At 33.6% G+C, this 15,270-nt stretch overlaps 1 protein-coding gene across 6 annotated transcripts in view; it reads right to left on the bottom strand.

Moving 5' to 3' along the window:
• Nucleotides 1–12,075, bottom strand: part of LOC105108665 (putative disease resistance protein RGA4) — a 38,420-nt gene extending 26,345 nt beyond the window's left edge. Inside the window, exons 1-2 of one of the 6 annotated variants that reach the window (XM_011003070.1) lie at nucleotides 11,932–12,075; nucleotides 9,154–11,257 (exon numbers count right to left, since the gene is read on the bottom strand). In XM_011003070.1, the coding sequence (XP_011001372.1) occupies nucleotides 9,154–11,257; nucleotides 11,932–11,991 (2,164 nt within the window). In that variant the 5' untranslated portion in view covers nucleotides 11,992–12,075. Of the gene's footprint in view, nucleotides 1–8,422; nucleotides 11,258–11,931 lie in introns of all 6 variants that reach the window. The other 5 variants (XM_011003066.1, XM_011003071.1, XM_011003069.1 and 2 more) reach the window with 5 other exon arrangements.
• Nucleotides 12,076–15,270: the final 3,195 nt, after the last annotated feature.

Here is a 15,270-nt window from a genome sequence, read left to right as displayed (position 1 = left end):
GAGTATTTTCTTCAGCTTCCTCCATTTTCCATCTAAGAATTGCAGTGCTCCATTCATCTAGCACGTCATCCATATCATAACATGCATCTTTGAGTTTGTCTAGCCAATCCCTTACAGCCTTATCCTTCACTTGTTTTCTATCTGCATCTTCAAGGACAGATTGGATATCAAGGAGATTGCTTTTCAGCTTGTCACATTGTTTCTTCACACCCACTACTAGGTTCACCTCTTCTTGCCCCTATTAGTATACAAAGGAAAAGAAACATTAAGCATGGGAAACATTTCTGCGATATCAAGACAATTTCACACCCCCTACTAGGTTCACCTCTTCCTGTACCTATTAGTGTAGAAAAGACAAGGAAGTTCAAGCATAGGAAACATTTCTATTTTGTATTAATATATTTTATTGTGAAATGGATTGACTATATTAATAATTTTTATATAAAATATTTATTAGAAATAATAATATTTCTTTTTTTCTTTTTATCGTCATTATGAGTCTGCACTATGCTACTGTATAAGAAGGGATAAAATGTATTAAATGGTAAAACGTTAAACCTGTACGTGTGTGTGTGTGTGTAATTAATATAGGCATGGAAAGCGTTCGATGTTCTCACGAGAGAAGGATTTCTCCTTTGAACCGACATAAAATCTGGTTTTCATTTTACCTTAAACTATAGATATATGGATGTATAAAGGCAAGTGAATAATAAAAGGATCTGCATTTATATATTTGTGAAGTCAACTTAGAAATAAAGGCATGATGATAAGATTGTGTGTTAATTCACACCAAATACTCGCTCGCTAATCCTTTTAAATTTTTATTGATTATTTTACCCTTAAGAGTTCAGTTTAAAGAGAACTGGCAACTCTTGTTTTGCCGTTTTCGGTTTTCCTATATTTGGAATGCTATATTTTCTTTATGTTATTTTTGGAAATATGAAAAATAATAAAACAAGATAAAGAAGATTCTGTAATAAAATCCAAATATATACTTGAGGATTTAAATTATTATTTTTATTTATTCAAGTTAAAAGCATTCTTTTTATGAGAGGAAGAAAAAAGGCTTGAACGCTATATTTCTTATCCCTGCCAGGTGAATCAGGTTACTGGAGATGGTAGAAAAATACATGTTGAACAAAGATCGTGGTTAACTGCCCCAAGATCGGAGATACAAGTGCCTCAGCCATCGTCTGTTTAGTTCTGATTGGAAAGTGAGAGAGAGAGAGAGAGAGAGAGAGAGGCAATGATGACGGGATGAGCAGAGAGAAAGAGAGGGTGAAGGGAAGGAGGCGGCTGATTGTGAATGGAAGTTAGTTTATATACTTAGGGTTTGTCGTTGCAGGCGGAGTTCTTTCAACTTGTAGGTTTTTTACTAGTGAAGCTTGTATTTTAGTGTCTCATCATTTTTTTTTATTAGTTTTTCGAGGGCTGAAAAAAAAGAAGCTTGTATTTTAGTGTCTCAACATTTTTTTTTATTAGTTTTTGTAGTGTTTCAAAATTTAATTTAATTTTTTAAATATTATTGAAATGCAAGATCAAACACTGTATAAATCATGCAACAAGGCATGTCCTAGCAAATAAAACTCTTTCGTATCGATGCAGATGAACCTGCCTTTACATATTGTTGATAATTCTGCTGCGGGTTTAAAATATTTAGCGCCGCTAAAAAGCGTCCTTAAATATATTTTGAAGAGCTATTACATATATTATTTTTTTTAGTACAACGATAATAAAATATATGATGTTAATTTTAGCAACGAAGAGATAAAATATAACTTTTTTTTCATATGTTGTTTAATTATTCTACAAAACAATATAACTTTTTTGTTCTATGTTCTTTAATGAAAAGAAATTAAAAAAAATGCTTTGAAATTAAAATAAAACAGATATCCATCAAATTAAAACCATTTTTATCTTATTAATGCATTCTTGATTTTTTCTAAAAAAAATACTTTTTTAGACAACATTTTATAAAAATCATAACATTTCAAAATAACATTAATAAATTTCATAGCTTGTCATTTTATAACACTAGCCTTAATATATATATATATATAATCTTGGTTGTTATCAACAAAAAAAAAATTAACAGAAATTTTGTTAAATTTTACCATTTCAATCTCTAAAATAGAAGATTTCATTAATTTTTTAATTTTTTTTATATTAATCCTTGAAGACCTAAAAACGATAGATTTCATAATTTCTTGAATTTTAATAAAACTTTTATGTTAATCCTTGATGATTTGAAATTTCATCATTTTTAAATTTAATGAAATTTTTGACATTATCCCTAAAAATAGGACATTTCACCATTTTTTTGAATTTTAAGAAAATTTTTGAACTCTTTATTCTTGATGATATTAATTTTCTTGATAATTTTTTTAATACTTAATTAATCATGACAATAGATATGAATGCTATTAATTTTCTTCCTATTATAGAGTAGATACCGTGTTTTTATGTCTTCTTTATTTTATCTTCTCTTTTTTGTTTTTTTTATTAGGCTATACTCATTTTTGCCAAAATTTTTAATAAAATCTCCACTATTGTCTAAAAAACGAGTTCCTTGATGACTTTGAAGATATTTCTTTTCCTTACCAGTGGAATAGGGGGACGCCACAAGTCATTTCAAAGCTTGAAGACTGGTAGCTAGCTGGTGATTCAAAATAAGGCTATAATTAATTACATCGAGTAATCGACCGAGTTGGCCGAGTTATCAATAGCGTGTGCATCTCTGCGAAGGAAGACAGCGGTTCAGATTCTCGATTATCTTCAAGGACATATTGGATATCAAGGAGATTGCTTTTCAGCTTGTCACATTGTTTCTTCACACCCACTACTAGGTTCACCTCTTCTTGCCCCTATTAGTATACAAAGGAAAAGAAACATTAAGCATGGGAAACATTTCTGCGATATCAAGACAATTTCACACCCCCTACTAGGTTCACCTCTTCCTGTACCTATTAGTGTAGAAAAGACAAGGAAGTTCAAGCATAGGAAACATTTCTATTTTGTATTAATATATTTTATTGTGAAATGGATTGACTATATTAATAATTTTTATATAAAATATTTATTAGAAATAATAATATTTCTTTTTTTCTTTTTATCGTCATTATGAGTCTGCACTATGCTACTGTATAAGAAGGGATAAAATGTATTAAATGGTAAAACGTTAAACCTGTACGTGTGTGTGTGTGTGTAATTAATATAGGCATGGAAAGCGTTCGATGTTCTCACGAGAGAAGGATTTCTCCTTTGAACCGACATAAAATCTGGTTTTCATTTTACCTTAAACTATAGATATATGGATGTATAAAGGCAAGTGAATAATAAAAGGATCTGCATTTATATATTTGTGAAGTCAACTTAGAAATAAAGGCATGATGATAAGATTGTGTGTTAATTCACACCAAATACTCGCTCGCTAATCCTTTTAAATTTTTATTGATTATTTTACCCTTAAGAGTTCAGTTTAAAGAGAACTGGCAACTCTTGTTTTGCCGTTTTCGGTTTTCCTATATTTGGAATGCTATATTTTCTTTATGTTATTTTTGGAAATATGAAAAATAATAAAACAAGATAAAGAAGATTCTGTAATAAAATCCAAATATATACTTGAGGATTTAAATTATTATTTTTATTTATTCAAGTTAAAAGCATTCTTTTTATGAGAGGAAGAAAAAAGGCTTGAACGCTATATTTCTTATCCCTGCCAGGTGAATCAGGTTACTGGAGATGGTAGAAAAATACATGTTGAACAAAGATCGTGGTTAACTGCCCCAAGATCGGAGATACAAGTGCCTCAGCCATCGTCTGTTTAGTTCTGATTGGAAAGTGAGAGAGAGAGAGAGAGAGAGAGAGAGGCAATGATGACGGGATGAGCAGAGAGAAAGAGAGGGTGAAGGGAAGGAGGCGGCTGATTGTGAATGGAAGTTAGTTTATATACTTAGGGTTTGTCGTTGCAGGCGGAGTTCTTTCAACTTGTAGGTTTTTTACTAGTGAAGCTTGTATTTTAGTGTCTCATCATTTTTTTTTATTAGTTTTTCGAGGGCTGAAAAAAAAGAAGCTTGTATTTTAGTGTCTCAACATTTTTTTTTATTAGTTTTTGTAGTGTTTCAAAATTTAATTTAATTTTTTAAATATTATTGAAATGCAAGATCAAACACTGTATAAATCATGCAACAAGGCATGTCCTAGCAAATAAAACTCTTTCGTATCGATGCAGATGAACCTGCCTTTACATATTGTTGATAATTCTGCTGCGGGTTTAAAATATTTAGCGCCGCTAAAAAGTGTCCTTAAATATATTTTGAAGAGCTATTACATATATTATTTTTTTTAGTACAACGATAATAAAATATATGATGTTAATTTTAGCAACGAAGAGATAAAATATAACTTTTTTTTCATATGTTGTTTAATTATTCTACAAAACAATATAACTTTTTTGTTCTATGTTCTTTAATGAAAAGAAATTAAAAAAAATGCTTTGAAATTAAAATAAAACAGATATCCATCAAATTAAAACCATTTTTATCTTATTAATGCATTCTTGATTTTTTCTAAAAAAAATACTTTTTTAGACAACATTTTATAAAAATCATAACATTTCAAAATAACATTAATAAATTTCATAGCTTGTCATTTTATAACACTAGCCTTAATATATATATATATATAATCTTGGTTGTTATCAACAAAAAAAAAATTAACAGAAATTTTGTTAAATTTTACCATTTCAATCTCTAAAATAGAAGATTTCATTAATTTTTTAATTTTTTTTATATTAATCCTTGAAGACCTAAAAACGATAGATTTCATAATTTCTTGAATTTTAATAAAACTTTTATGTTAATCCTTGATGATTTGAAATTTCATCATTTTTAAATTTAATGAAATTTTTGACATTATCCCTAAAAATAGGACATTTCACCATTTTTTTGAATTTTAAGAAAATTTTTGAACTCTTTATTCTTGATGATATTAATTTTCTTGATAATTTTTTTAATACTTAATTAATCATGACAATAGATATGAATGCTATTAATTTTCTTCCTATTATAGAGTAGATACCGTGTTTTTATGTCTTCTTTATTTTATCTTCTCTTTTTTGTTTTTTTTATTAGGCTATACTCATTTTTGCCAAAATTTTTAATAAAATCTCCACTATTGTCTAAAAAACGAGTTCCTTGATGACTTTGAAGATATTTCTTTTCCTTACCAGTGGAATAGGGGGACGCCACAAGTCATTTCAAAGCTTGAAGACTGGTAGCTAGCTGGTGATTCAAAATAAGGCTATAATTAATTACATCGAGTAATCGACCGAGTTGGCCGAGTTATCAATAGCGTGTGCATCTCTGCGAAGGAAGACAGCGGTTCGAGTTATCAATAGCGTGTGCATCTTTGTGGAGGAAGACAACGGTTCAGATTCTCGATTCAAGTTGTCCCAATTACCATAATGTCCTCCTTTTCGCTGAATCAAATACTATAACAAGGGTGTGATCGTCATCCGGTGTCTATTTAGGAGACAAAGCAGTGTCAAAATTACCAGTGGCAAAGTGGTACGCCACTAGTCATTTCAAAGCTTGAAGACTTGTAGCTAGCTGAGGACTCGAAATAAGGCTAGAGGAGGTCCCTTTTTGAAATAAGCAGCAAAGAGTGCTATAATTAATTACATTGAGTAATCGACTGAGTTGGCCAAGTTACTGTCTGCATGTGGATTCCGCTTTTTAAGTTTCTGCGAGTCACCTCTCCACTAAGGTTCACTGTTGGTTTCTATGCAAGGCAAGATTGAAAGTTCTGCGAATATATGATTTGGAAGGTTAGAGTAAATGCTGGATGGTATTTTTAATTTTTCCCTCTCATTGGCGCTGCTCACCAATAGCTCGGGTGCATTCGATGCTGATGGAGATGGAACCGAAGCTTATATATTCAGCCACTTCAGATGCTTTTTTTCTTATAATAGTCGAGTACTGTATTATAAGAAAATGGCTAAAAAGATAATAGCCTAGCATCCAGAAGTTCTAGCTGACTAAAAAAAAAAAGCAAACAAGCTTTAGAGGTTTTGAAACAGGGGAAGGATAGCAGTGCGGGAAAAGGAAAGAAACAATTCAAATCAGCTCCTCCTTTCTACAAAACCAATGCAATCATAGCTGTTATGAACATCCTCGCCAGCAGAGTCTGAAGAACTGGTATCAAGTCTCGGCCATAATGAGAAACTGCCGAAGATCAAGGACAAACAGTTTTGACGGTTTGGAGCAGCCCTATTAAAGATGATATCATTCCGATGAAGCCAAATCAGCTCCTCCTTTCTACAAAACCAATGCCACCATAGCTGTTATGAACATCCTCGCCAGCAGAGTCTGAAGAACTGGTATCAAGTCTCGGCCATAATGAGAAACTGCCGAAGATCAAGGACAAACAGTTTTGAAGGTTTGGAGCAGCCCTATTAAAGATGATATCATTCCGATGAAGCCAAAGATTTCACATAATTTAGGAGAAGAGAAGCTGTCGTGAGAGATTCTGTTGTTTGTCTTTCTCCATAGAAAACCATTAGTAGTACATATCATCAATAGATTTTGGGAAAACATTGATAATACCCCACCGTGAAGGAATTTCATTCATAGATGCCAAGCAAAGTGGCAGTGGATGAAGAGGTGACTTGAAGATTCCAGGTTTTTATTACAAAAAACACATCTAGAAGCCACTTCAGATGCTCATGATGATATTACCTGTTTCTTCTCTCTGAATTCATACAATCTTTCTTTCATACACTTTCATATTTTTCAGAAAAGATTGAGGATGAAGATACACTAAATTTAGATTGCATCAGAGGTTGCAGTCACTATCTTTACACGGGGTTGGCTTTTTTTACTTGCTAAAGATGGCTAACTGTAATTAGAATGATGGTAAATGTTTCTTCTTTTCACAGTAATAAATCTCTGAGTCCTTACATCTCTAGTTAATTATAACTGCCTTACCGGTCAAAATGTTCTTTTTCTGTGCCTGATGAATGATATTATTTCTGAGATTTTTGAACATGTAATGACGGAAGCCTGCGGTGGACTGGTTCCCTTTGTTACGTTACTGGAGTCGCAATGTTTCGAGGTATCAAACCAAATTAATTCTCTTGCTTTTTGCAGCAAAGCTGTATCTCTTGCTACTTGCTAGAGGCGTAATCCCTGGCTACCACTGTTTTGGTGTTGCCTCTCTGACCATTGTTATTAGGTTGAATTAATTAAATACCAGAAGATTTCTGGATGTGTAATGACTGTATGATTAAACTTACCAGTTCACTGTCACGGCTGTGGCGCATGAACTTCATTCGCGGGCGGGCGTCACCACTGTTCCACCGTGTGCTGTCGCGGCCTTCACCAATTCCTGTAGCTCCAGGTTTTTTCTCCATTGAAGGTCCATTTTTCAAGCTCACAAAGCATGGCATCTTGAGTTTATTTTTCATGAATTATGTTTGTATTTTGATAAATCCGACAATTATGATTTGATTTAGTTGTTTCTGGTTATAGGACACAGTGTGGTGTTTTTTATTAAGAAAAAAAAACAGAAAAAATGCTAAAAAGAAAGTCACAGCTGCATGTGATAGAATAAATGTATGAAGAAAATAAAATCCAACTTAAGAATAGATTACAAATGAGTTCAATCCATTTACAGAAAAAGGGTATATAAAATATATTGGTCTGAAGAATCCTCTGTCTGGAAGTTCTTTGAATGGAGCCGTGATGGCATTTAGAAAGCACAGGCACCAGGGGGCTTGTCTTTCACTAGCAGAAATCATATTTATTGTTAAAGATTTTTTGTGTTAGGTTTAGATAACTTTATTTGGATTTAATCCACTAAATCGATGGGTATCATCTCTTATAGATGAATGGTTTAGCTTCCAAGTTTACCATTGTCTCATTTATTTGGATGTGTTATCCGGCTAAATCAGTTATTTTTTAAAATATTTTTTGTTTTACAATATTTTAAAATAATTTTTTTTATTTTTCAAATATTATTTTTTATATTAGTAATATATCAAAATGACTTAAAAATATTTAAAAATTTAATTTAAAATAAATAAATAAAATTTAAATATTTTTAAAAACACTTACATGAAAACAAATACAAATAGGATCTTGCTGTGAATAGCAGAATTTGGTGCTAAATTTCTTCTTGTGAATTGCAGAAAACAGTTGCTTGATCTGCACAAGGATGGCAATAGCAAAGTAATGGAGGATGTGAGAAAGGTATATCACAGCAGCATTTGATAGAATAAATGGTAAGAGAAATTAATGGAGAAAGGAAGTAAAATCCAAGTCGTGCTTCTTTTTTGTATCTTTCTCCTCATCCACTAACTCTTGCTTCTTTTTTTTCCCGTGAAAAAATGGAGAGCCGAAAATAGATTTGTTAAAAAATGGAGTTCCTGCAGATTCTAATTAAAGAGTTCTGTCTTTCTCCCGTAATCATCAAAACAAATGTTTGGGATGTGAGAAATCTTTTGCCAATCTTCACCCATCTCCTCCTCCCCGTAACGATTCGTTAGAATGGGGCATCTACTTATGTCCAGCTCCTGTAGAGGCGCTGCCAAAACATAGTCTGGTAGTGCTCTCAACAATGGGCAGTTTTCAATTATCAAATCTCGAAGTTGTGGCATAATGGATATTGAAGTTGTGGTGGCATCCTCTTCTCCCACTCTCCTTCCTATTCCATTCCACTCTTCTACTTCTTCGAGATACCAAATCTCAAGTTCTTTCAATTTGGGGAAAGCAGTGACTCTTGCAATTTCTCCTTCATTAATAATGGCATTCGCATCTTTTTCTATACCTAAAAATCCAGCATCCAACCTTCTCACCTTCAACGACCTCAATACCAGGCCTTCAAGGTTGGGCAATCTACCCAACGGAGGCAAGACCTCCAGGTTTGCACAATAACAGAGTTTAAGCTCCTGTAATCTGGTTAATGCCATCATCCAATTTGGCAAATCCAACCCTCCGTACCTGGATATGGTTAGATTTTCCAAGTCAGACGGAGGCCGTAAAGCTTCAATTAAAATGCCGTTCTGCCGGCTGTAGTCGAAAGCCAATAGCAAACAACGCAGGCGTTTCTTATTCTTGAGTTGTGCTTCTGCAGCGTCACTCGCATCTTCTACACCTCCCCGTAGGTTCCATATCTTAAGATTCCCTCCAATGTGATTTAAGTTTTTTAATTCTCTTAGATTAGCTGCTTTACTTTCATTCTCACCACCACCACACACAGTAAACACATCTAATGTTCGAAGACATGTTATCCTCTCTATTCCCTTTGGTATGAAGGCCACTCCTGAACCATAAACCCAGAGATGCCTCAATTTGATAAGTTTTCCAATCGCATTAGGCAATTCCTTGAGAGAATCACACCAAGTAACGTCTAGGGATTGCAGATTACATAAATCACACATGGTTTCTGGCAGGGACTCCAACTGATAACAAGATGCCAAATTAAGGTGTCTCAAATGCATCAATTTCCCTACCTCGTTTGGTATTTCTTTGATTGAAGACCTTGACAAATTCAATAACCTGATGCATGTCAACTGCTTGAACAAATCGGGCAGTGCAGCTCCAAGCGAAGGATCTCTAGTGTCGATCAAGAGGCTGCGAAGACCTTTTGCTTTGTGAATGGACACGGGAAAAGAGGTCTCATTTGACAGCATCATGCTTAAATGACGAACCCTTTCAATTGAAGTCTCCATTGTTGTTCCTCCAAGGTTATTGACATTCACTGTTAGACATTCATTTTTTGTCATATATTGGGCAAAATCATGCACTATATCATGCATCTTGAATCTAATATCTTCTTGATCATACGTCTTAAAATCTTGGAAGAAAGAGCGCGCTGCTAAGACTTGAAAGTACTGCTCTCCAACGGCCTCCATATCTCCACCTGAAGTCTCCTTGAGGTAACCTTGAGCTATCCACATCTTCACCAATTCGTATTTGCGCATCTCATAGTCTTTTGGAAACATGGCACAATACAAGAAACATCGTCTTACCACAGAAGGTAAATCGTAGTAACTCAAAAGCAAAGGTAGAAATATTCCTCTTTCAACCTGATCTCTATCAACCTCATCTAGCCCCCACAGTTCGCTAGATAAAACACGTTCCCACTCTTCTCTTGTTCTTTTAGACTGCATTAGACCTCCTAATACCTTGGCAGCTAAAGGCAAGCCCTTGCACTTGCTTGCAATTTTGCCGCCGATATCTGTCAATCTTTCGCACTCATCTTTGCTTCTTTTATGGAATGCTACATGATTGAATATTGACCTGCATATCTCGTCGGACAATTTCTCAATGTTGATCCGGTGGTCAGTTCCCATCATCGTTGCCACAGAATGTTTACGAGTGGTCACTAGAATTCTGCTTCCTGGTGCACTGCCTGTGAGAGATGGTTTTAGTTGTTCCCATTGTCTATGATTTTCTGTCCATACATCATCAAGGACAAGAAGGAACCTCTTTCCCTTAATGGATTCAGAAACCCTTTGCAAAAGAGATTGTAATTCAACCAAATCCGGTGCCCTCCCTTCAAGCTGCTCAAGGATAGCTTTGGCTATTCTAACCTCATCAAATGGATCTGAAACACACACCCATATCTTTTTCTCAAAATGAGCCGTAACCTCAGCATCATTAAAAGCTAGTTGGGCGAGAGTTGTTTTTCCAATTCCGCCCAGCCCTACTAGAGAGATGGCATCCACGTCCCCTGCTTCCTGACTACTTTCACCCAGCAACTTGCTTACTACAGCTTCCCTTTCATCATCTCGACCACTTACGATTGATTCATCAACAAGGGAAGTACTTGTTATTCGTTGGAGTTCATCTGTGGCTCTGTACAACTCAAAGCCATACATAGCTTTCTCTTGGGCAATCTCGTCCAGCTTTTCACATACTTCTTTGATCTTGAGGGCAATGTCTCGACGTCGAACCACTTGATTGAAACAAAAGCAAGGAGATCCCAGGAAGGAACACCATATCTTCTGTTGGTTGTGAGTATTTTCTTCAGCATCCCCCATTTTCCATCTAAGAATTGCAGAGCTCCATTCATCTAGCACGTCATCCATATCATAACATACATCTTTGAGCTTGTCTACCCAATCTCTTACAGCCTCATCCTTCACTTGTTTTCTATCTGCATCTTCAAGGACAGAGTGAATAGCAAGGAGATTGCTTTTCAGCTTGTCGACTTGTTTCTTCACACCCACTACTAGGTTCACCTCTTCTTGTACCTATTAGTGTAGAAAAGATAAGGAAGTTCAAGTAGAGGAAACATTTCTATGATTTCACTGCATATGTTTAATTTTAATTTTTTTGTAATTAATAGATTAGCAGTAGTTGACACGTACTGTGAAATGGATTGGCTACATTAATAATTTATATGTAAAATATTTATTAAAAACCTCTATATTAAAGATAATAATATTTCTTTTTATCATCATCATGATGATATCTGTCTGCAGTCTGCTACTAACAAGAAGGAAGATAATGAATCTTAAATTATTCGACGTCAAACCCATAAGCTTGCTGGATCAAAGAAATATAGGGAATAAAAGGATCTGTATTTGTTGGTATTTGTAAAGTCTATAGTTTTAAAGTGGAAATATTCTTCCTTTATAACACTCACTAATTATGTTAACATTTGATTGATTATTTTACAGTTTAATGAGAGGATCGACAACTCTTTCTTTTTCATTCTAAAGATATTTATTTTAGATTATTTCCGGAAATATGAAAAACAATAAAACAATGAAAAGAAATTTCTTTAATAAAATCTAAATCTAGATCTGAGGATTTGATATTTTATTTTATTTTTCTTATAAAGGAAGAAAAAAAGACATCATTTTTATATTTCTTATTCATGTTAGGCGTAATCAGATCATTGCAAATTGTATGAAGTAATTACCTCTTGAGCAACAATCCTCGTTAACTGCTCCAAAATTGGCGATAAAAGTGCCGCTGCCATCTGTCTGTTTAATTTAATTTAATTTAATTTAAAAAAGAAAAAGAAAAAGAGAGCGACAATGACGAATTGACGATAGGATGAACTGAGAAAGAGAGAGAAGAGTGCGAGGGGAAGGAGGCTGCTGGTTTAGTTAGTTTATATCTTCTCCGGGTTTGATGATGAGGGTTGACTTTTTTTTCAGCCCCTGTACTGTTTCTAACATTTCAATTCAGTCCCTATATTACTGTAACTTTTCAGTCTAGTCCCGATCAGGGGCTACTTACTGCGGATGGCTTTTCCTGGTTGTATGTTTCTACTGAGAATGACATGCTGTTTTGAGTTCCAAAGGTGAAACACTCGTGGTTTTCATTTCTACCGAGTTCTAGGCTAAGGACTATTATTTGTGGAAAGTAATGTCCTCTTCGATTTATATCAGTTATTTTGGATTGATACTGACCTTAGGTTAAGAATGCTGTAGTTTCTACTGAAATGTATTTCATAGGGACAACTGATTATAGCATTCTACTGAAATTCCTGCTTCTCGTCTGTTTCTCTATTTCTTCTCTTCATTTTATGTTATTCCACTAATCTTACAAACTGGATCATGGTAATATAAATCTGGCCATCCAAACTAATTTACACAAACCAAAAGTAGCAACCAATTGCAAAGAAGCAGAGTCCAACTTGCTTAAAACGAAAGCTAGGTTATAAAATATATTCAGACAAGGTGTTGATTCGAATGATGATCTTAGGAATTTGTTCAGTTGGAGATACACTCAGATATTTCAAGTCTTGGAGCATTTCAAGCAGTAGTTTGCTGATTGAAATGACTGTAAATGGATCCCAATTGGAAACTGTCATAATTGCACCTCGAGCTCCGTTTTATGTTTCTTCAGAACATCAGTTTCCATCGTGATGCCTTCTTCCTTCATCAAAAAGTGGGCAAAATCATAGGAGTATGTCTCGCATCTTGAACTTTAAAGAGTCCATTTCTTGAAAATCCTGTAAAAAGAGATAAGATTTTGAAGTACTCCTTACCAGCCAGCTCCATTTGATCTGTATGGAAACGGACAGATCTCCACCAATCAGCAACAGAGGGGTAGGGAGGTGAAGAAGAGAGGGAATAGATGAAATCCCTAATAGTAGCTTGGTGGTTTTTGTTCCAATGACCATACCAGGTAATGTACGAGTTGACAGGTGCAGCCAGAACAGGCCCCTAGAAAAGCACTGAAGGTCTACTACATCAGATGACCCTTCATAGTTCTTGGCCTGGTTGAATAGTTTTGTCTTGGCTCCCAGAAAAGTTCAGAAGACAAACAAAACAGAGACAGCAAGAGTACATTGTGTAGCATAAGCTTATTATGCATTGAGTCTTTAGTCTTTAGTTCTGTGGGTTGTGACAGTTGAGGGAAGTTCTTGTATAAAAGATCAGGAGGTCTATTAAGGGAGGAAGAGGGGTATGTGACTTGGTGAGACTAAATTGTCTTCATCATTGTCTACTTCTTTATGATGAGTAAATTTCTCCTTGTATTATTTCTTACTCTTTATTCCTTTGCTATATTAGATAAATGTTTTAGGCTATCAAACCTTATAATGTATTTTGTTCCTTCCCCAAGAATGTAATGGCAGAAACTTGGAATCATTCTAATAAAATAATGCATAAAATTAAAAAGAGGAAAAAAGACCACAAAAAAAAAATCTACGAAGGAGAGAAACCGATACTAAATGTGGGTTGATTTCTCCCCTCGACTAGCTGTGATTTTTTGGACTGCAAAAGTGTCTGTGTATATAAGCTACTAACATATAACGGTTAATAAAAAAAAAAATTAAAAATTTAAAGAGTTCTTGCAACAATTAAAAAATAAAAAAACTGTTAAAAACTTAAAAAGTTACAGCGGTTAGAAAAGTTTTTTTTTTAAAAAAATGGTATTTTCTGACTGATCAAAACTTAATTTTAAAGAAAACATAACGATTTACTATGAGTCAAATATTGTTAATTTAGTAGATTATTTTGGGTTTAATATAATGATAAAACACCATAATCTTTAATCTATGTTTGCCTCGTGAAAGATTAATTATATTTAAGTAATTATCAAACTTAAGTATTTAAGATCTGATATGATTAATATGATTGTTAAATTCAGTAGTCTTGTAATTATTAAAATCATAAAACTTATATTAAAATTTACAATATAAATATCAGATAAAACTTGTTAAAAGTATTACTCATTATTTATAGTAAGAAAAAGAGTTGGGGTGATGGTAGTAGTGACACCAACAAAGGTAACCATGGAATTTTAATACAAAAATATTCAAGGATGTTTAAATACTATGATTAAAAAAAAAATTGTTATTTAAAGGATAAAATATAAGTTTTTATTAGACTTTTCTAGGAAGAAACTAAATGCCTTCATTGGTTTTTGAAGAGACAAACAATGTCTGTGTGTGTTGTTCTTCTGTCTTCTTTGATTTAAAAATTTTAAATTTTAATTAATGTCAAAAGTGATTGTTCAAGTTATACTATTTTACCCAGTTTTATTGAAATGCTGTTAATCTGTCAAAAATTTAAATTTATTGTGCTAATTTAAAAAAAAAAAAACAGAAAAAACTCATGACTGATGGTGACAAAACAGTATTATGCAGGTTTTCCAGTATCTCTTCCCCACTTCTGGAGCTGCAAAGGTCAGTATCTTCTACTGTTTATCCTTACAATACCAGAAGCTCTCAGAAAAGTTGCAGCCTGCTGATTGCAGTGATAATTCTCATAAAGAGTTTGTCCAATATATATAGTGACCATAACCTGCATGATACGCATCACTGAATCTAACCCTAAAAATGTTCATTCATCCACTTGAAAAATCTCTCTAAAATTTTGTATGCATTGCCAGAGACACCACCGACACAACAACAACTCAGATATTTGATCTTCACATTGAATAAGCAATATTTGTATAAATAAAAATGATTTACCTACTTTTTTATTTATTCAATACTAAATATTGCTTCAAATTTAAATTTAATAGAGGTAATAACTATATTGAGACTGTCATAACCTTTAAATTTAAAGTCCCAGCGTCGACAAGATCGATGAAGAAGACACCATTAGAGAACGAGAAGATGAAGAAGATCACGAAAATGAAAGACAAAAAAAAAAACATCAATTGAATGAGCAACAACTCCTCAGATACATTGCCAGAGACACCACCGATACAACAACTCCTCAGATATTTAATCTTCACATTGAATGAACAACATTTATATAAATAAAAATGATTTACCTGTTTTTTATTTATTTATTCA

The sequence above is a fragment of the Populus euphratica genome, unplaced genomic scaffold, assembly GCF_000495115.2.
Source record: "Populus euphratica unplaced genomic scaffold, PopEup_1.0 scaffold195.1, whole genome shotgun sequence".
Classification (NCBI taxonomy): Eukaryota; Viridiplantae; Streptophyta; class Magnoliopsida; order Malpighiales; family Salicaceae; genus Populus; species Populus euphratica.
This window is presented reverse-complemented; position numbering and strand designations above follow the sequence as displayed.